General features: G+C 42.4%; 1 protein-coding gene and 1 long non-coding RNA gene across 3 annotated transcripts; one reads left to right on the plus strand and one right to left on the minus strand.

The window, feature by feature from the left end:
- Window positions 1-9,146: 9,146 nt before the first annotated feature.
- Window positions 9,147-11,842, plus strand: LOC147238660 (uncharacterized). The gene is made up of 2 exons (XR_015111916.1): window positions 9,147-10,406; window positions 10,650-11,842. It is a non-coding gene; the product is annotated as an uncharacterized LOC147238660 (long non-coding RNA).
- Window positions 11,843-15,111: 3,269 nt separating this feature from the next.
- Window positions 15,112-22,189, minus strand: larp7 (La ribonucleoprotein 7, transcriptional regulator). Of its 2 annotated transcripts, none has more exons than XM_086198220.1 (13): window positions 22,037-22,189; window positions 21,493-21,689; window positions 20,657-20,757; window positions 20,492-20,575; window positions 20,162-20,326; window positions 19,975-20,077; window positions 19,180-19,470; window positions 18,948-19,104; window positions 18,701-18,843; window positions 17,301-17,404; window positions 16,888-17,047; window positions 16,264-16,355; window positions 15,112-15,508 (listed from the first exon to the last, which is right to left on the minus strand). In XM_086198220.1, exons 2-13 carry the CDS (start codon window positions 21,677-21,679, stop codon window positions 15,431-15,433), a joined length of 1,665 nt encoding a protein of 554 aa, XP_086054346.1. In that variant the 5' UTR covers window positions 21,680-21,689; window positions 22,037-22,189; the 3' UTR covers window positions 15,112-15,430. The 2 variants fall into 2 exon arrangements, with proteins under 2 accessions (XP_086054346.1, XP_086054347.1); XM_086198221.1 differs by having other exon boundaries at window positions 21,493-21,663; window positions 22,037-22,171.
- Between the last annotated feature and the right edge of the window lie 339 nt (window positions 22,190-22,528).

Below are 22,528 nucleotides of genomic sequence, written 5' to 3' on the forward strand. Positions count from 1 at the left end.
TGATGTCAGTCGAGAGGATCACAAACAAATGTCAGTTCAGAGGATCACCAAAATTGATGTCAGGTTAATCAAAAGCAGGAATGAGCTCAACAGTTTCATCAATAGGCTAATCATCTAGTGAAGGAAGAACTTCTCATGGCCTGATTCACACATGCAAAATTCATCCAGGCTCACAGGACTCATTATTAGCTTAGCATCTTGCTAGCAACCGGTCATCCAGAACATTATTAAGTTTAGCACCATAATAATCGATATATTTATTAAAACACCTGGTCTTTTTTGTTTATTTTTGTCAATAATTGTGTCAAAAAATGCCTTATGTGTAAATAATTTACACTTTTTTTTCCAGGAGAAGTAGAACTTTCAAAGTCTGTCAAGTTTTTACCATCCTTATGTAATTAAATACCTAAAACTGTGTGTTATAAGAAGAAAAGGACAAAAACGGAATTGAATTTTCTTCAACTTTCTTTTTATAACTTCTTGAAAAGTGTAGATTGAACATTTCTGAGATTGCAGAGGGGACACCAACCCTGCCCTGACGGTAAGTGCCACACACTCCAAACCCTTGTTGGCGAAGGTGACGAAAAAGGAGAGGGCTTGTGTAAAAATTGTCACAGTACACGATGTAGCCACTGTCCAGGTACTCCTTCTTCACCAGCCCTGTGACCACATCGAAAGAAAGCCCCTTCCCTGAAGCTGCACTGTTCTTGCCAGTGTAGAGTTTATAATCCACAGTGTAGCCGTTTGCATCAGCCAGCACAAAGAACTTCAGCCCCCACTTTGTCGGTTTGTCCTTCATGTACTGCTTGATTTTTATGCGGACTTTAGTGGCAACCATCCTTTCATCAACAGAAATGTGCTGTTTTGAATGATAAACACTTTTGCAGCGTGTTCTGATCATCTCCAGGAGACGTTTCAGTTTTTGGAGTGGATCATACTCCTCTGTTCCCCTTTCCTCCTCTAGATCACTCATATGAAGGTTGCTGGTGATAGCAGTGAACCTATTTCTGGACATCACTGTTGAAATATGAAATATCGTTCTTTTTCGCCAAAAGTCCGACATTTTGGGGAGGTTGCAGACCGACATATACAACAACAAGCCCATGTATTTTTTCAGTTCTTCAGGCGTTAGGTTAGTCCAACTGTCCATCCTCCTTCCCTTGGTCTGTTTCTCCCAAACATATTTGTTGGTGTTGGCACTCACAACTTTGAGGACCTCTTTGTCAAAAAAAAGCAAAGATGTCACCTGGTGCTTGTTTTGCAGTTGTTGTGAGTTCAGGCTGTACACCAGGGCAACGTTTAGGGGTGAATCGAGGTGAGCAAATTTTGTGAGTGTTGGGGTCTGCCTCCATTTTCCAGCACACTGTTTGAGGCCTCAACGGTGACCAGCTACGTGCGTCATCTCCAGCAGCATGAGCTCCACGGCGTTGGTCCTAGGTGGGATTCCTTCCCTTGTTGACTGGCCCTTCATCAGGAGGACTTCTAAAAAAAAAAAAAAAAAAAATTCATAATACATGCACTCTTTATACAAAAAAATACTTTTTATTTCAAGAAAATTTTTTTAAATTCATAGAAATAGGAGTAAGTAAGTAATAGGAATAAGTTATAAATCTTACACAGTAAAAGTAAAAAAAAGACCATTGGAGATAAACCCAATAACAAAAAAATATGATTATAAACAACGTTATAAAGTTGGAAATAAATATATAATGTAAACAAACAGTTTTACTTACTGTGGTTGATAAGGTGACAGAGAAGACATGGCTGACTCCTCCTGCTAATCCTCCTCAACAAATCTCCAAGGGACTCTCTTTTCCCGTGCTCTCTTCCTTGACATTTCCACTTGTTCAAATCGAGAAATGCCCAAAAATGTCGAAAAATCACAATGGCAAAAGTACAAACACACGGCAAAATACACAGCAGAAAAATTAGCCAAAATGCGGCAAAACACAGTGAAGAACTCGATCAAAAATTGCAAAAACACGTCAAAATCACTTCAGGAAAAACTATTATTTACAAGATTTATTTACTCAGAATATACCTCTAAAACTCCAAGAAACCGCTTCAAAAATTTGTTTGAATCCTCCGTTCTGTCAGACAAACGCCTCCTACTGCTGCCGCTCATTTCTTCCCTCTCCCCACACGGCACTCAGTCGTTACCATAATGCATGTAATAGTATCAGAAAGCCCCGTTTCACAGTTGTCAGGGGCAGTTTGAATGATTACAATTGCACAAAGTAGCGAGGAGTTACGGTAATTTGAAATACACTTGCGCAGCGGTGTCATGTTTGATCCCTGTGGTTTTAGGAGGGTGAAAGTACTCATTCATTTCACCTCCCCATCTGTCCCTCTTCTCCCTTCTCTGTTTGTCTTCTCCTTTATCCGTCTTTGTCTCTGCTCCGCTCTCCTGCACACCTTCCCTCCAACCAGTCAAAGCAGATGGCCGTCCCCATTGAGCCTGGATCCGCTCGATGTTCCTACCTGTTATAAAGGAACGTTTTCGTTTCCGCTGCCGCAGACTGTGCTTGCTCATGGAGAATTGTTGTAAATTGACTGAGGGAGTTTGGTTCTAGACCTGCTGTGCTTGAAAAATGTCATGTCATGACCTGACTTTTGTTGTTATTTGGCGCGATACAAATGAAATCGACTTGGCTTGATAATCAGGAACCATATAATCATTTAGATAAGCTAACGTGCTAATGTAAAGTTCATGTTCAATGATCTTACAGCATTGTAACCATATAAGATTGCTGACTTTGCAACATAACTATCATGTATCAAAATATTTCATGGTGAAATACAAGGAATGTTAGAATACTTCTTTTAATATTTAGCCATGGGAGGCTGTGGATGAGGCATTCAATAGTAATACATGTAGGTGGTGACACATTCAAATGGTTCTTTTTCTGGACCAAATTCGTCTTCGGTGCAACTTGAGGAGCCTTCTTCTTTCTTCCCTTCTCTCTCGGAGGACTGCCGATGTTAACCAATCCTTTTTTGGCTCAGGCACTCTCCTTTCCCTTTCACTGTCTGAGCCCTGTACGTTGTCTTGTCCCTCCCTGATGCTCTCCCTCTTCCATGTCTTCACTGCTGTGGTGTTCTCCCACCTCCTCCTGGCCCTGAACACTTTGGCCTTTTCTGTCTCTGTCACGTTTCTGTGGCGCTTCTGTCTCTCCTTCCAGCTCGTCTCCGTCTACCTTGCTCAGTTGATCAGTTTTTCGGGCCTGAGCCAGAAGGTACTTCAGGCGAAGACCCTGTGGTGTTTGTAAGCACACTCAAACACTAAAAACTCTAAGAAATCACACTAAACAAGCTCCAAATCTCACCAAATTTCACAGGCAGGTCACAGGACGGGAAAGGGGGTGAGGTATAACATTGGTTTCAATGGGGGGGCAAGAGAAGATCTGTTTTGTTTTGCAAGGAATTGTTTCTTTCTTTGTCATTCTTTCTTATAACGTCACTTCGATCCTTAATTTGACCCTCTAAACATGCTCCGAATTTTGCGAGTTTTGGCACACGAGACGGCGAAATATTTGGTATTCTGAAAAAAAAAATCTGGAAAAACTCAATAGCGCCACCTAGAGACACAGAAAACACCATGACACACCGTAGGAATGTCCTAGAGACACGGGACTGACACCTTTGGATTCGTCGCATCGAGACCGAAAAATCACACACACGTACCACTGCTCTAACTCTAACCAGATATGCACAATTTGGACACAAAGGTCCAATTTTGGCCGATAACACTCCCCAAACAAAATCTATCCCCTCTTTGACCGTTCACGCGATGTCTTCCAAAATTGAACACATGACTCAAGACACTTTAAGGATCAAAAGCTCAGTAAGGCTACATTATAACCCACTCGGTTCCCATTTTATAAGCCCTCAAATTTGGGACACTTTTTTCACTTATAATGGAAGTCAATGGGGAGCAGATCTCCTCTCAGGTACATAGTCTCAAACAATCATTGATCACATCTAAACTACAACTCCCATAGCTTAGAGAAACACATTGTTGGATTCCTGACAAAAATCCCTACAAGACTGTGCTATTTGATTACACTTTGGGCCAGGGTCTGGGGAGTTATTAGGCTTTGAAACAGTAAAAGTGTCTCAGTCCTCCTCTGCTCTCCACTCTGACACAGCTGGTAGAGAGCAGGGGGAGGGGGTGTTATTTTAAGGGCCAGCTCTCAGCTCAGCACTCAGACCGAGCATCGCACTGAGGCTTCAATCTCCTCAACTACAAGTCGCACCGATTTTGTTCTCACACCGTTGGATTCGGGCCGGCATTTGGCACCCAGCCGCGGGTGTGCGGGGGCTCAGGCCCGAACAACGCTGCTTGCAACTTTAATTCTTTCTCTCACCTTACTCTTTGGTGAGGAAAAACTACAGATGCTACCTTTCCTCTTCAGTTCTGTAAAATCTAAAAGTAACTTTACGATGTTTTCCTTGACAAATGTTTGACCAATATTAGCATTTGTACGTGAAGTTACGCAGAACTAACGTCAGACCAACTGTAGCTACCTTTCCATGGACAGTTGGTTAAATAACATTCTTCAGCCTAATTTTTTTTCGTCTCAAAATCAGCATCAGGACACTTTTAGCATATTTGAGCGATATTATTTAATTTATACATCAACGACCTCTGCAAAGTGTCTGATATATTGAAATGTCATCTTGGGAACAGGTGAGAACTTGCAGCTACTTTTGGACGTGATCACCTCAGAAATGAACAAAATGAAAAAAATGGTTCGAAGTTATCATTAAACATAAGTAAAACTAAGTTTATGGTATTTGGAAATGACAAATTAAGTAATCAAATCCAATTGCAGATAAATGAAATTCAAATAGAAAGAGTCAAGACAATAAAATTCCTGGGCGTGATCATTGAAGAAAAAATTAGCTGGAAGTCTCACATCAAACATGTTCAAACCAAACTGTCAAGAAGTATTTCAGTATTATCGAAGGCAAAGCATCCAGCACTCTAGATCACGACTCATCCTACACAACTCACTGGTTCTACCCTGTCTAAGCTACTGCTCAGAGGTCTGGGGGAACACATACAGAAGCTCACTTCATTCCTTGTGCATCATTCAAAAAAGAGTAATGAGAATAATTCATAACGCAGGTTATCAGGATCACACAAATCAATTATTTTTACATTCTAAATCATTTAAACTCCCGGATCTCATCAACTTCAAAACTGCACAAATAATGTTTAAAGCAAAAAAAATAACTCATAACCGGCTCATATACAGGGGATATTTTTTGAAAGAGAGGGAGGTTATAACCTTAGGGGCCAGTCTAATTTTAAAATCATAAATAGACGCACAACCCTGAAGAGCTTCTGCATGTCAACCTACGGAGTTAAACTTTGGAACAGCCTGAGCATGGATCTAAAAAAAAGTCAAAACATATCACAATTCAAAAATGAATATAAAGAAACGTTTTTCACAAATTACAGGTGTGAATAAACCATATGTCCATCTAGACTCGTAAATGTATAAATAAATTAATGTATATGATATATGTATCGTGGGTAACGGTCGGTTTAAGAATCTGAGCAATATTACATTTATTACACTTCTGCATATTCCTAAAAATGTGGTAATAGAATGTAATAGTGATAAGAGTGTATAATATCTATAGTACATATATAGCCGCTTTACTGTAAAATAGAGAAGGGGTAGTACCACATAAGTTTTACTTCTTCCTTCTCCTTTTCGAACATAATAATGTTCTAATGTTGTTTTTTCCTTTCTGTTCTGTTTAATTGATGTTTAATTTGAATTTTATTTTGTGTTTTATTTATTTTCTTATTATTGTTATTATATGCTCGAAATAAAGATTTCAAATCAAAAAAGCACTTTCAGTCTCATTTAATTTCTTGATAGATTGTTAATCAATCTTTACCTCTATCCTCAGAAACGTGACTGAGACAGAAAAGGCCAAGGTGATCAGGGCCAGGAGGAGGTGGGAGAACACCACAGCAGTGAAGACATGGAAGAGGGAGAGCATCAGGGAGGGACAAGACAATGTACAGGGTTCAGACAGTGAAAGGGAAAGGAGAGTGCCTGAGCCAAAAAAGGATTGGTTAACATCGGCAGTCCTCCGAGAGAGAGGGGAAGAAAGAAGAAGGCTCCTCAAGTTACACCGAAGACGAATTTGGTCCAGAAAAAGAACCATTTGAATGTATCACCACCTACATGTATTACTATTGCATGCCTCATACACAGCCTCCCATGGAGAGCCAGGAAAAGCCTGCTGACCAAAAGATGGTTCGGAAGCAGTGCGGCAAGCCATCTATGGAGCCCTTTGAGAAACGTATCGAACCTTTTCACACTAAAACCGCCATGAAGGAGTCATTCAAAGACCCCAGACAACAAGAAGTCCCCACTGCCACAAAATACAAGACACCTAAGACCAGGGGCGGATCTACCAGGGTGTCATAGGGTGGCAATTGCCACCCTAAAACAAAGCCTTGCCACCTTGCCAATTCAAAGAAAAGTGAAGGCTAATCAGACAGCAACAAGCATGAATCGCCGATGTGCGACTGCATTGAACCCAGCACGAGATCACGCGACAGCGGCCCGAGACTGCTTCTTTTTGGAAACTGAGGGGCGCGAAGCGAGGGGCCGCAAGGGAAGAAGGCAGCAGCCCGAGAGGATAGAGGTAAAGATTGAGTAACAATCTATCAAGAAATTAAATGAGACTGAAAGCACAGTGCTAAAAGTGTCCTGATGCTGATTTTGAGAAAGAAAAAATGAGGCTGAAGAATGTTATTTCACCAACTGTACATGGAGTGGTAGCTACAGTCGGTCTGACGTTAGTTCTGTGTAACTTCACGTACAAATGCGAATATTGGTCAAACATTTGTCAAGGAAAACATTGTAAAGTTTCTTTTAGATTTTAAAGAAAAGAAGAGGAAAGGTAGCATCTGTAGTTTTTCCTCACCAAAGAGTAAGGTGAGAGAAAGAAAAACTGATCAACTGAGCAAGGTAGACGGAGGAGACGAGCTGGAAGGAGAGACAGAAGCACCACAGAAACGTGACAGAGACAGAAAAGGCCAAAGTGTTCAGGGCCAGGAGGAGGTGGGAAAACACCACAGCAGTGGACATGGAAGAGGGAGAGCATCAGGGAGGAACAAGACAACGTCCAGGGCTCAGACAGTGAAAGGGAAAGGAGAGTGCCTGAGCCAAAAAAGGATTGGTTAACATCGGCAGTCCTCCGAGAGAGAAGGGAAGAAAGAAGAAGGCTCCTCAAGTTGCACCGAAGACGAATCTGGTCCAGAAAAAGAACCCTTTGAATGTGTCACCACCTACATGTATTACTATTGAATGCCTAATCCACTGCCTTGCATGGCTTAAAATTAAAAGAAAGATTAAAAGAAGTACTTTAACATTCCTTGTATTTCAGCATGAAATATTTTGAAACATGATAGTTATGTTGCAAAGTCAGCAATCTTATATTGATACAATGCTGTAAGATCATCGAACATGGACTTTACATGAGCACGTTAGCGTACCAAAATGACTAGGCACCGTACAGGGCTCAGACAGTGAAAGGGAAAGAAAGTTTCAGCATGAAATATTTTGTAACATGATAGTTATGTTGCAATGTCAGCAATCTTATATTGTTACAATGCTGTAAGATCATCGAACATGAACTTTACATGAGCACGTTAGCGTACATAAATGACAAGGCACCGTACAGGGTTCAGACAGTGAAAGGGAAAGAGAGTGCCTGAGCCAAAAAAGGATTGGTTAACATCGGCAGTCCTCCGAGAGCGAAGGGAAGAAAGAAGAAGGTTCCTCAAGTTGCACCGAAGACGAATCTGGTCCAGAAAAAGAACTCTTTGAATGTGTCACCACCTACATGTATTACTATTGAATGCCTAATCCACTGCCTTGCATGGCTTAAAATTAAAAGAAAGATTAAAAGAAGTATTCTAACATTCCTTGTATTTCAGCATGAAATATTTTGAAACATGATAGTTATGTTGCAAAGTCAGCAATCTTATATTGATACAATGCTGTAAGATCATCGAACATGGACTTTACATTAGCACGTTAGCGTACCAAAATGACTAGGCACCGTACAGGGCTCAGACAGTGAAAGGGAAAGAAAGTTTCAGCATGAAATATTTTGTAACATGATAGTTATGTTGCAAAGTCAGCAATCTTATATTGTTACAATGCTGTAAGATCATCGAACATGAACTTTACATGAGCACGTTAGCGTACCTAAATGACAAGGCACCGTACAGGGTTCAGACAGTGAAAGGGAAAGAGAGTGCCTGAGCCAAAAAAGGATTGGTTAACATCGGCAGTCCTCCGAGAGAGAGGGGAAGAAAGAAGAAGGCTCCTCAAGTTACACCGAAGACGAATTTGGTCCAGAAAAAGAACCATTTGAATGTATCACCACCTACATGTATTACTATTGCATGCCTCATACACAGCCTCCCATGGAGAGCAAGGAAAAGCCTGCTGACCAAAAGATGGTTCGGAAGCAGTGCGGCAAGCCATCTATGAAGCCCTTTGAGAAACGTATCGAACCTTTTCACACTAAAACCGCCATGAAGGAGTCATTCAAAGACCCCAGACAACAAGAAGTCCCCACTGCCACAAAATACAAGACACCTAAGACCAGGGGCGGATCTACCAGGGTGTCATAGGGTGGCAATTGCCACCCTAAAACAAAGCCTTGCCACCTTGCCAATTCAAAGAAAAGTGAAGGCTAATCAGACAGCTACAAGCATGAATCGCCGATGTGCGACTGCATTGAACCCAGCACGAGATCACGCGACAGAGGCCCGAGACTGCTTCTTTTTGGAAACTGAGGGGAGTGAAGCGAGGGGGCCGCAAGGGAAGAAGGCAGCAGCCCGAGAGGATAGAGGTAAAGATTGAGTAACAATCTATCAAGAAATTAAATGAGACTGAAAGCACAGTGCTAAAAGAGTCCTGATGCTGATTTTGAGAAAGAAAAAATGAGGCTGAAGAATGTCATTTTAACGAACTGTACATGGAGTGGTAGCTAAAGTCGGTCTGACGTTAGTTCTGTGTAACTTCACGTACAAATGCGAATATTGGTCAAACATTTGTCAAGGAAAACATTGTAAAGTTTCTTTTAGATTTTAAAGAAAAGAAGAGGAAAGGTAGCATCTGTAGTTTTTCCTCACCAAAGAGTAAGGTGAGAGAAAGAAAAACTGATCAACTGAGCAAGGTAGACGGAGGAGACGAGCTGGAAGGAGACACAGAAGCGCCACAGAAACGTGACAGAGACAGAAAAGGCCAAGGTGTTCAGGGCCAGGAGGAGGTGGGAGAACACCACAGCAGTGAAGACATGGAAGAGGGAGAGCATCAGGGAGGGACAAGACAACGTACAGGGCTCAGACAGTGAAAGGGAAAGGAGAGTGCCTGAGCCAAAAAAGGATTGGTTAACATCGGCAGTCCTCCGAGAGAGAAGGGAAGAAAGAAGAAGGCTCCTCAAGTTGCACCGAAGACGAATCTGGTCCAGAAAAAGAACCCTTTGAATGTGTCACCACCTACATGTATTACTATTGAATGCCTAATCCACTGCCTCGCATGGCTTAAAATTAAAAGAAAGATTAAAAGAAGTATTCTAACATTCCTTGTATTTCAGCATGAAATATTTTGAAACATGATAGTTATGTTGCAAAGTCAGCAATCTTATATTGTTACAATGCTGTAAGATCATCGAAAATGAACTTTACATGAGCACGTTAGCATACCTAAATGACAAGGCACCGTACAGGGTTCAGACAGTGAAAGGGAAAGAGAGTGCCTGAGCCAAAAAAGGATTGGTTAACATCGGCAGTCCTCCGAGAGAGAGGGGAAGAAAGAAGAAGGCTCCTCAAGTTACACCGAAGACGAATTTGGTCCAGAAAAAGAACCATTTGAATGTATCACCACCTACATGTATTACTATTGCATGCCTCATACACAGCCTCCCATGGAGAGCAAGGAAAAGCCTGCTGACCAAAAGATAGTTCGGAAGCAGTGCGGCAAGCCATCTATGGAGCCCTGTGAGAAAAGTTTTGAACCTTTTCACACTAAAACCGCCATGAAGGAGTCATTCAAAGACCCCAGAAAACAAGAAGTCCCCACTGCTACAAAATACAAGACACCTAAGACCAGGGGCGGATCTACCAGGGTGTCATAGGGTGGCAATTGCAGCCCTAAAACAAAGCCTTGCCACCTTGCCAATTCAAAGAAAAGTGAAGGCTAATCAGACAGCTACAAGCATGAATCGCCGATGTGCGACTGCATTGAACCCAGCACGAGATCACGCGACAGAGGCCCGAGACTGCTTCTTTTTGGAAACTGAGTGGCGCGAAGCGAGGGGGCCGCAAGGGAAGAAGGCAGCAGCCCGAGAGGATAGAGGTAAAGATTGAGTAACAATCTATCAAGAAATTAAATGAGACTGAAAGCACAGTGCTAAAAGAGTCCTGATGCTGATTTTGAGAAAGAAAAAATGAGGCTGAAGAATGTTATTTCACCAACTGTACATGGAGTGGTAGCTACAGTCGGTCTGACGTTAGTTCTGTGTAACTTCACGTACAAATGTGAATATTGGTCAAACATTTGTCAAGGAAAACATTGTAAAGTTCCTTTTGTATTTTACAGAAATGAAGAGGAAAGGTAGCATCTGTAGTTTTTCCTCACCAAAGAGTAAGGTGAGAGAAAGAAAAACTGATCAACTGAGCAAGGTAGACGGAGGAGACGAGCTGGAAGGAGAGACAGAAGCGCCACAGAATCGTGACAGAGACAGAAAAGGCCAAGGTGATCAGGGCCAGGAGGAGGTGGGAGAACACCACAGCAGTGAAGACATGGAAGAGGGAGAGCATCAGGGAGGGACAAGACAACGTACAGGGCTCAGACAGTGAAAGGGAAAGGAGAGTGCCTGAGCCAAAAAAGGATTGGTTAACATCGGCAGTCCTCCGAGAGAGAAGGGAAGAAAGAAGAAGGCTCCTCAAGTTGCACCGAAGACGAATCTGGTCCAGAAAAAGAACCCTTTGAATGTGTCACCACCTACATGTATTACTATTGAATGCCTAATCCACTGCCTCCCATAAAGAAATATTAAAGGGAAAGGAGAGTGCCTGAGCCATCACTAGTGACCTCCAGTCCAGCTGGTCCACGTGGTGTGGAAATTGTTTGTGCAAACTGGATTGCATCTGATTAAGAAAAACAAACATTTTGCTATGAGGTGCATTTAAGAGACATTTTTTCAGACTTTTTCAAATTAATAGTTATATTCATCCTAATTATTATGTATTAGAGCTATTGCTCAGGTTAAAATTAAGAAACGAAACTACATTAACTTGAAATATTCCCTCCCAGGCCAAAATGATATGCTGTGCATGTTAACACAGCCTGATGGTTATAACTCATCGATGACCGTTCCAAATTGTGTTTCTACTAGTTTTTATATTGTATAAAAAGTTCAGCTGTATTTCAGTCTGAATCTATCCTCCTCTCCATCTTCTAAAAATATCCAAGTCCAGGTGTGAGGGGCCAGCACAGCCAAAGCGAAAAAGTTTCCCCAAGACCTTCCAGGGAGGAGCCAGGAATATATATAATAGCCACAGAAATCCCAGCCCAGCGGGGTCAGAGGGAGTCTCCCGACGCAGGAAAAAAGGGTGTTTTTCTAGCTGTGTTAGATTTGCTGGGTAACCCTAACTCCGTCATTAAAAAAAAAAAAGACTTGAACAACAAGCCGGACATTTCAAAATACACCAGTAAAACAATCCAAAATGAAATACTTGAATGCTTGGCTGCAATGGTTAAAGAAGAAATCATCCAAGAGGTTAAAAAGAGCAGGCAGTTTTCAGCGATTGTCGATGAAACTGAAGATGTTCAGAAAAAAGAGCAAATATCATTTGTTTCTGAGATTTTTTTTTACAACGGTGTGGTTCATGAGCGCTTTCTGGAGTTTGAAGAGGCAGACCACCATTTTTGGACCCATACCAGGATGTTTTTTTATGAGTTGTTCAGGTTGTGTAAAACAGCAGTTGTTTTCCACGTGAACGACGTTTTTCAACTCTCAGGCTCACAAAGACCTATTTGCGGTCTACTATGACAGAAAAGAGACCGCGAGTTTGGCTGTCCTCTGACGGGCAGATAGGGAGCACTTATTTGGATGTGTTACGTAAGCACTAAAATCAGTGTCCTGTACCTTATTTGAAAGCCATGACCTATTTATTTCCACAGTGTATTTACACTATGTACACCTTAGTACAGCTCAGTCCACCGATCTTCATGGATACGTTTTTATGTAATAGTTTCTTTTGGACAAATGCTGCCTGCGACACCGCCACTCCGACACAGTCAACAACTGTCTGCTTCCCCTCTCACACACCTGCCACTCATCATGGAAGCTTGTGTCCTCATGTAGTATGAACATATATCCACATGTGGGATACATATTCCAAGTAATGTATGAAGTCCTGCAAGCAGAAATACTTGAGTGCAAATTCTATTCCTCTGTCTACTATTTCTTATCAAACTGTGATTAAATTCATTACATACTTTTACCATAGTTTGCCACCCCTCAAAAATTCCTGCCCCCCTCTCGCCACCCCACACATATTTTTCTCGATCCACCACTGCCTAAGACCAACACCACCCGAACATCTTGAGGGCTGTTAAGACCTCATTTTGGCCTGGAGATAAAATGGTTTATGGCAACCATCCACAGAACAAGTGGTTTGTTGACATTGAATTATGCCAAATGGGGAGGGACTGCAGGTGGCAGAGGCCACCCCTGGAATCTGATAGACCACCCCAGGTGAAACCTCACTGTCCACAACGATCACTGACCTCCTTCCCAGTCAGAGGCAGTAGATAAACAGTTGTGACTTTAAACCAAGAATTCTGGACATGTGCCTGATGCTAAACACAAAGATAAGTGTTCTGGTCTCTCAGCCTGACTTAAATCAACTGCAAATGAAATCAAATGTTTGATGGACAGTCCTTCATCTGAAAAGATCCCTATCTCTTGCAAATACAATCAAAAGAGGAGTCAATAAAAAAAAAAAACGAATAAAAGTAACAGGACCACTGAGTTCATTCAAAAGAATTTGATGTGGACTATTAAACATCCTCTCTCTCTCACGCAAATCTGGATTAACAAACTAATTCATATCTGACCATTGCATTGACTTGTTCTGTCTGAGTGAAAAATGGCTGTGGAATGATGAATGAGTTACTTCAGTGTGATTTCTTAAAGTTTATATCCAGTTCTTAAAACAGGTATATTGCTGTAGGTGATGCACAGCATGATGATGCAGTGGTGAGCACTGTCGCCTCACAGCAAGAAGGTTCCGGGTTCGAGTCCCTGCTCCAGCATGGATCTTTCCGTGTGAGTCTCCATGTTCTCCCTGTTCCTGTGTGGGTTCTCTCTGGTACTCCAGCTTCCTCCCACAGTCCAAAGACATCAAGAGGGGACGAGGCTGATTGATACTCTAAATTGACTGTAGGTGTGACTGTGAGTGTGAATGGTTGTCTGTCTCTATGTGTTGGTCCTGTGATGGACTGGTGACCTGTCCAGGGTGAACCCCGCCTCTCACCTGAAGGCTGCTGGGATAGGCTCCACCCCCCCCCATGACCCTTAACAGGATAAGTGGTAGAAAATGGATGGATGAATGTTGTTGTCATCTGGTTACGTTCCACAGACCTTTAAAGTAGTGGCAATTAAACCTTTTCTCAAAAGTACAACAGTAGACCCAGAAGTTGCGAGACCAGTGCCAAATCTTCCTTCTCTCAAGAGACCCTGGAGAAAGCAGGTGCTAAATAGCTTTGTGACTTCCTTCAAAGCAACCTTCTGACCTTCTACTGGCATCAGATGAGGGACGATGGTGTTCCACAAGTGTGTGTGTTTGGACCAATGCTCTTCACCCTGCATCTGCTCCCGTTAGGTCACATGACGAGGAAACACTCGATTTTCATTGTTGTGCAAACAACACAGTGTACTTATCAATGCATCCACATGAAAAAGTCAGTGATATACATGTAAGCTACTTAGCCAAAATCAGACACCACCTGTCCCAAAAAACATGCAGAAAAAAATAGACCATGCTGTTGTCACGTCCAGGCTGGACGACTGCAATTCCCTCCTTTTATGTACCAGTCAGTCTCTAAAGACCACCTGGTCTCTCTCCTTTCGTCATGTTCACCTCCCCATCTGTCACTCTCTTCCAGGCTTCCCTCTCTTTTTCTCTTTCCCTCTCCTTTTCTGTCTCTGTCACTGCCCCCGTTCCTCCGCTCTTTCCCCCCTACCGGTCAAAGCAGATGGCCGTTCCTGTTGAGACTGGGTCTGCTCACCATTCCTGCCTGTTAAAAGGAAGGTTATACGCCACTGTTACTCCATGTGCTTGCTCGAGGAGAATTGCTGGGTGTAAATTAATTGAAGTGTGGAACTGGTCGACTTGAAACGTGTCATCATGAACTTCGTTGGGATTTGGTGCGATACAAATAAAACTGACGTGACTTGATTGGCGGTGGAAGGGTGATGCAGCCCCGTGAAGAATCGCTCAGTGTAAGGAGAAAGTGAGAGATCGGACTAAGCGGGTTTAGAGGATCAGCAAGAGTTGTCGGTCCTACAAAGACCTTTTAGCGGACAACACCAGCACGCTGGAAGTCCAACCATCTCATACTGTACGCTGGATGGTTCTAAGCAGAGACTAAAGGTGGGTTACCTGTATTCTCTCACCCAGATGTGTCCCCAGCTCCTCAGGCCATTTGCATAATTAATACACAATGTAATTTCTTGAAAATTACAAATTTGAAACCAATTGCAATTAATTAACTGTAACCCCGCCCCCATTGGTGAACAGAGGGGTGACTGAACCACAGTGTGAGGGTGATCATGCTACATTCTGTGGATGCTGCTGGCAGAGAGAACACAGCCTTTGGTTAAAAAAAAAAAAAAAAAAATTGTACATCAGTTGAGGGTCTTCACACATTGGGAATCGACTTAAGAAAAAGTTCGAGAAATTCAAAACTACCATAAAGTGACACTGTAGTTTTCCTTCCGTACAAACTTGTCTAAAAGCACAAGCTGCATTTAAAATAATACAAATAAATATTGAAACCACATTTTATTAAAAAAAACAAAAAACAAAGGTGTCCTGAAATGCAATGACTTGTCCACATCTTGATTGGGAGAACATTCAAAATTGTATTTACATCATATACAGAATCTTTAAAAAGGCCTATCAATTAAAAAAAAAAAAATGTTGCTATAACGTCTGTACAGCAGCATTCACCTTGGGGGCTCCAGTGCAAACTAAAAAAAACAAACGTGTTTCGCTTTTTCCAATTTGTTCTCAGTTGTTTTCCAGCTGAGTACATAAACAGTAAACTAAATGCCAACAGCTTTAAAAACATGGTTGCGGGTGCAGCTTTCACTCATCTTGGAAACGGATGTGCTTGTTTGCCTCCTTGGCCCGGGCGATGATGATTTTCTCTGCTTTGGAGATGAGCTGAAACACATGAAAATTAAAGAGTAAATCCACGACAAAAAAATAAGATTGGATTCAGGATAACCGATACGTCTGCAATTCAAACCATAAATATGACTTTATTAGTACAGTACGCAGCATTAACATATGGGGCCCTATTTAAGGGGCCTATGAGCGTGGCGTGAGGGTCGTCAGTGGTTTCAAGCTAGCACATACGGTGTTTCCCCGCCAAGCTTCCACTATCACGTGAACTTGCGCTCCACCTGCACTGACAGGCGCTTCAGTTTGTTAATGAGGCTGGCACAACTATGGTGCACTGCTACTTTAGAACACCAGAAAAAGTTAAGACCAAGAAGGGGCTGGTCTTTGATCAGTGGCGCGATGCGTGAAGTGCTATGAGGGCGCGTCAATCAGACGTGCCACTGAAATAAGCAACATGCCAAGTCCTGGCGCACCCTGGCTTTACAGGGAATGACAGGCGGCACTTGGACTGGGTGGAGCGATGTCTTACCGGAAAAACACCAATGAATAATTCTGTGTCTCATGACTGCCTCTTTGCGCCGTGTGCCATGGTTTGCGCACCGATTACATGCCCTCGACACACAAAAATGAAGCTGAACACAACACGGACCAGCATGAGTGTACGCAGTCGGACTCATGTCACAATATATAAAAAGATCAAAGCGCTCTGGTTCATCAGTTGTCCCATTTCCACCTTATTTTGCTCAGTAAAATGCAGGTGTTTTTATTCAGACAAGACGCTTTTGTCGTCTCACCTTCTCGGTGCCCCGCTTCTTCTCTCTCGGACGATTCAGCTTGACTTGACGATCCACAAGGATCTTCTGCCAGTACCTTTGTTCATGGTCGCCTATGACAAGCGTCGATAGAGATTATTCCATTCATCTAAGGTGGTATAGCTGGTCAGGCTGGGCGGTGCATATTGGACAGTATATCTGACAGGCAACATACGACTTAACAAAACTAAGCAGGCGACCGTTTGCTACCATGTGATCTGACCTGGTCAAGATTCAGTTCCATATGATGCAACACAACAGTGTGACTCTTTAAAAAATTGCACCCAACACAAGAGAAATAAAGCAACATCAAATAATATGGGACGAGTGTTTCAACTTTTCAGGAAATGTCGACCACATGTCCTAATTTTACGCCAAATTTTGAAGAAATAGAGTGAGCTGCGGAGGCGGGGGGGGGGGGGGGGGGAACGACAAACTCACAAAAGAACTACAGTTTGGTGACAACCGACATTTTGACCAAACTGTTGCATTCCCGTAAAAAGACTTATTCGAAAATTCTTTCACGAGCTTTTAGGATGCTCAAGAATAAAATCAAATTCAACCTTGCAAAAAAAAAAAAAAAAAAAAAAAAAAAAAGACGCCTACCTGAGAGAGTCTCAAGTGTCCAACCGTGCTCGCTCTGCACCGAGGCCCTCGCGTCGCTGATGGCTTTAGCTTCCTCTGGGGTGTGAAAGCGCACGTGGCCCTCAGCATCTCCTTCCAAGATGTCCACATAAGCCACTGGGGATATTTTGCTCAGAGCATCCTACACAACAAAGGCGGACAACTGCTAATTACCGCAAACAGATAGCATTTGAATGGAATGAACCACAAAATAAATCACAGCGCACTGCATGAACACAAGAATTTAGCCGTTTTCAAGTTGCCGTCACTCTGTCATGACCGATCCAAACACCGGCACTACCAGCCAGGATCCACGCTTTTGTTTCGTCTTGAGGAGGAGGTGGAAAAAAAACCAAGCAAAAAACAATGCCAGTAAATGAAGAGTTCTACTGTACTTTGATGAACTTCCTGCCTGGTAGCGACTTGTTGTCTGTAATCTTCATGATGACGCCGCTGGTGAACTGAGGGCCGTGATTGGTCACTTTTTCATGCCTCCCGACTACACGGACAAGAAATAAGACGGACAGAAACAACCATTAGTGTCTGGAACGACTCCAGTTCTTTGATGACTTTGGGTGAACACCAGTTCCTCTCCCCTGCTCCTGAGAAAGGACTTAATCTCTTTAATTGTCATTAATACTTGATTTAATGGGTAAAACTTTTTTTTTTTTTTTTTAAACAACAGCGTTTAAATGATTTTTAATGTGGAATGAATATGTGGTGTTTAGGGCTGCAACTAACGACTATTTTAATAGGCGACTAGTCACCGACTATTGGAACGATTCGTCGACTCATCAGATAATTCTTAATTTTTTCTTAAATTTGGCATGAAGTTCATTTAATTATGTGGCAAATGATAATAAACACAAGAAAGATGGGTACAATGAAAAATACATCTTTTATTGAACACACTGCGGATTCGTACAAAATTTAATAAAAATGTCCTGTCTAAAACCAATTGGGCACAGTGCTCGGACTGCATGCATTTAATTGAATTCATTTTAATTAATTTGGATTACTCTGTTGGAAAAACGCGTCTGGCGACAACAGTCGACGATGGAATTCATTGTCGACTGTTTCTATTGTCGGTTTTTGTCGACAACGTCGACGAATCGTTGCAGCCCCAGCGGTGTTATGATGAGGAGTGATGTTGAAGCAACAACAAAAAAAAAAGGGTATTTCTAGAAATACTAGGACGGGAACACTTTGGTGGTCTCTGAACGTGAGGGAGTGTATTTAAGAATCAGACGACGACAAAAAAATAAAATTAAAAAGCCAAGTATTCAAATTAATGTTTTGGTAAATACTGACACATCACTGACTGACAGCAAATTGGACGGACAGACATTTTGAAAACAGAAAGTCATTCATTCTCCGTTTCGTTGTGTTTTTTTTTTTAAATTAAAGCCGTGTAACGAAACCCTCCTTTGGTGGTTCGGGTCAGGAGGGCCGAAGTTGAAAAAGAGATAAAAGCAAAAATAAAAAGTGGTGGAAAATGAATAGATGCAGAAATATATACATTTTTTAAAATGTAAAAGTTTTAGGATGGGAATATATAGGCAAGGCTTTTTAAATGCACAAGCTGCTGACATATTTAATTCATATTAATATTCTTAAGCTGGAGACGAACATTAGATTTGTGGGATTTACAAAAAACAAACAACAAAATTGAACAACACTGACACTCCCGTGACATTTGTAGAAAACGCTCCTCGCACTGGCACTCAACCGCCTCCGTTCGTTCAGTTTTAAGTTGAAATTTCAAACTAAAATTGAACAGGAAGCTCCAACCCACCTGTTGCGTCTTCGGGCTCGCTGTTCCTCTCCGGTACACTGTTGCACTTCTTATGATCGATCTTATTGATGCACTTCTTCAGAGACGCCATGCTGTGCTTCTGTAAGGTCAAGTACTCCTCCTTCAGTTCGATCCACTCTTTCCTGCACGCGGACAGAGAAAGATGTCATTTCGGTTCATCTCATCGTCTCCGTCTCGCTGATGCGCAAAAAAAAAAAGAGAAGAAGGAGGATGTGATGTCACTCACTTGGATAGGACCCGTAAGGGGATGACCTCTTCTCCAATTTTCAGTTTCTCCTTGTGCTTCTTTTTTCTCTTCCTCCGTGCTTTACTGGTCGAGTCATCTCCATTTTCTTTCTCTTCCTCAACGCTTCCTTGCTTTTCACTTTCAGAGGGCGGCTCTCCTACAGTGAACAGAAACTCTCCGTCAGTCACCCAGTGTCTCCAGCGTGTCACTGGTCTAGGACGCCATCACTTACTGGACTTGATGATCTCTCCAGCTTCACTCACACTGGTCCTTCGAATTTTGGCGGGTGTTTCCGTCTCTGATCCTTCTGCTGTCTGTGACCGCCGTCTTTTTTTCTCTGACAGTTTGCCCGGCGCCCTCTGACCACCAATGACATCTTGCTCCGAATCGCCCGCTGCTGAGCGCTTCCTCTTCTTTTGCTCTGATGGCTCTGCTTCCATGGCCCGGTCTTCAGCCGGAGTCTGCACTGCAGCCGCGTCTTTCTTTTTCTTCTTCTTTCGCTTTTTCTTCTCCTCTTCCTCCCCTGCAGGGCATGGGTGACATGTGATATGAAGATGCTCGTAATAAGCATAAATAAATTAGTTATGAGGCCCAATAGACGGTGTGCTTGGAACATGTTTAGTTCATCCGACAAACGCAGTATGAATGGCATCATTAACAATGGTTGGCGGTAAAGGATTAGCGGCTAACTGGGTTAATTTAAGTCCAGACAACGTTCGTTTTTTTAGGATAACCCATCTTTGTTGTGCTTATAGGTTCGGTAGATTGGTTATGCAGCCAGCAAGATCGTGACATCCATTTTTACACGACAACCCAACTAAACCACGATCCAGGTCCCTAAAATAAAAGAGAAAAGTTCAACGCTAAGACGATAAAAGTGCTCAAGGATGCTCAAGGCAGACCTCCAATAACTAAATGACGACATGAATGAATGAATAAATAGAGAAGTATGTGCAGCACGGCAACAACTTGTTATGTATAATTATGAACAATCTCGTCGTTCAAGCAATCGTTGATGGCCACTGACCTGAAGGTGGGTTGTCAGCTGGCAGATTTAAGGTCTTCCTGTTTCTTGTCTTGGGGAAAATCCCTGGCTTTCTGGGAGCGTCTTCGGGGGGGTTGTTCAGCATCTGTTTGAAAGTAGCCTTAAGTTTTCCTCCCATATTTCACACAACATGGGGGGGGGGGGGGGGGGGGGAAGCTGAAATCGTCACCTCAATAGCTTTCTTTGCTTCTTCTGGCGTCTCAAACTCAACGAAGGCGAAACCTTTAGGATCGCCAGTGGACTTGTATCTCGGGATGCTGACATAAACGACATTCCCACATTTGGCAAAGACTCGTTCGATCCAGCCATGCGTCACGTCCTTGGGCAGGAGTTCCTTTTAAGGAAACAAAAAAAAAGGGAAGGGCATTTGGGATTCGCAGCGAGGATCGAGAAAAGGACTGCTCTTTATGTAAAAAAGCAAATTAGAAAATCTAAATAATTCGATCTCCTACAATGTAGAACGCGTGAAGCGGACGTAAGGAAACTATCGACGTCTCACCACGTAGACTGTGCGGATGTCGACGTCATTTGGCACGGCTCCGACTGGAAGCTGACGTCTCACTTTGTTTCCTTCCAGATTCACCTGAAACAAAAACGTCGGGACACATTTTCAGCGTCGTGAATTTTAATCACCTAGAATTTGCAAACATGGTGAAATTCATACCTCCACGACGGAGGAATTTTTCAGTGCCCGTGCAATGAGTTTAGTGTCACTTGTCAGCTTCTTCATTCTGTTGAAGCTCGCCAAGACAGACAGATCCACATCTGAGAGAGGTCAAAACCACATATTGTCCTGTTTTATACATGATTTTGTATCAACATTTACTTAAACAGGTTTATTCAAACTTTCTCTGGTCTATGTACTTATTTTGTCCATGCTGGTCATCAAACAATCTCCTTTGTAACACAAACGTTTTGCCATCCTCATCAGGGCCACAAAAGAACTTCAGCCACCTTGCAGCCATCTGACTGACGAATGTAGGACAGGCAGGTTGGTGCCTCTGTCTTGCCCACTTTCAAAGTTTGTGGTGCCTCCTCTGCGGTTAAAAATCCTCCTCATCCTCTCTTAAAAACTTAGCCAAAGCAGCAGTTGCTCTTATCATCATCAGCAAACATTATGTTTCGTCAGCTTGCCACAGTGGGGCTTTTGAGAGACAGCATCAAATCACTGCGCTCGTTCAGGAAAGTAGTTCAGACTCAGTGTCTCAAGCTAAAATTAGACTGTCATGAATTAGATGCGGTATGCGCAATCCTTGTTATTAATGCATGCAGGGACCCTTTCAGATAAAGTGTTTCTGATTACTTTTGATGTCAGTATGCTAACCTGCGTATCCGCTACCCTTCCTTGTGCCTGGCCTTCCAGTCCCAGCTTCATAAAGCACACACAGACTTGTCTGGCCCTTGGGGAGGATGCCAAATTTCTCAAAAAGTTGTCTTTTAAAAAGACTCAGTTGTAAATCTGACTTAAGTGGCGTATCTGAGGTACTGACAGCCACTTACATCCATCATCAGACTCATCAATCAGTTTTTTCAGAAAGCGGTCCTTGTGAAGGTTGACGTCTCCGAACCAGAACTCCACCTGCTTCTTCACATCACCGAGCAGCTGCTTCACACGGGACCTCTTCTTTTTTTCCAACTCCTTGTTTTTACTGCTGGGTTCAGCATCCATTTCTGAGTGAATCATCATGTTAGTGAGACTGCATACGAAGGAACACACACACACACACACACACACACACACACACACACACACACACACACACACACACACAAATGAACCTCAAACAACCCTTTACTACTACTTATCTGTTTATTTGACACTGCAAAGCACAAGTATATATAGGAATTTAAACGGTAATACACACCTCTAGCCAAGAAACTAGTTTTATGCTCGCTCCCCATTACCTACCTACAGACTTTGGACCAGCTTACCAGTTCGCGGGTCGTAGTGTTTTGAAAATGACTGCAGTCATGCCCACTGTGCGTCTAAATCCAGTAAACCTTCATTCAGGATTGAAATGTTGAAATAATTAAAACGACTCACCTATTTAGAGATGAGGCACGACCCAGTTACAAAAGTAGCATGTAAAATAATGATGGAAAATGACAAGCTAGCTGCTAACTTCATGTATGTTGCGCCGCGTAGAAGCGTCGCGGAGTAAATTCGTCATAACAAACTACTTCCGGTAAATTATTTCAAAAATAAAATGTCACGTTTAACTCAGGAAAAGCGGCTTTATTGATGGTTTGGCTCAAGTTACAACAAACCTCGTCACATTTTGTAAAAAACAAAACAAAACATAATACTAGCGATAGTAATAATAACAGTAAAAACATATTTTAAAGTACTTTCGATACAAACAATATATTCTCGCATGTGACATGTCCATGGTTTATTTGGAAGAGTGAAACACAACATCCGGGCTCTTTTTGAGTCATAGTAGTGTAGTTAACCATTAAGTGCTTCCGAGACGAGGTCTTAGTTGTTTTAATTGTCAGTATTTTCACCTGCAAGTGTAACTAAGCTTTGGAAAGG

Source organism: Aulostomus chinensis, chromosome 24 (genome assembly GCF_037954235.1).
Source record: "Aulostomus chinensis isolate RoL2024-O1b breed Wild chromosome 24, RoL_Achi_v1.0, whole genome shotgun sequence".
Lineage (NCBI taxonomy): Eukaryota > Metazoa > Chordata > Actinopteri > Syngnathiformes > Aulostomidae > Aulostomus > Aulostomus chinensis.

Coding starts and splice junctions, on each gene's coding strand:
- larp7 (XM_086198220.1), bottom strand. CDS start 21,679: ATGATGATTCACTCAGAAATGGATGCTGAACCCAGCAGTAAAAACAAG. Junction 20,576..20,656: donor AAAATTCCTCCGTCGTGGAG/GTATGAATTTCA, acceptor TTTTTGTTTCAG/GTGAATCTGGAAGGAAACAA. Junction 17,048..17,300: donor CAGGCAGGAAGTTCATCAAA/GTACAGTAGAAC, acceptor TTTGTTGTGTAG/GATGCTCTGAGCAAAATATC.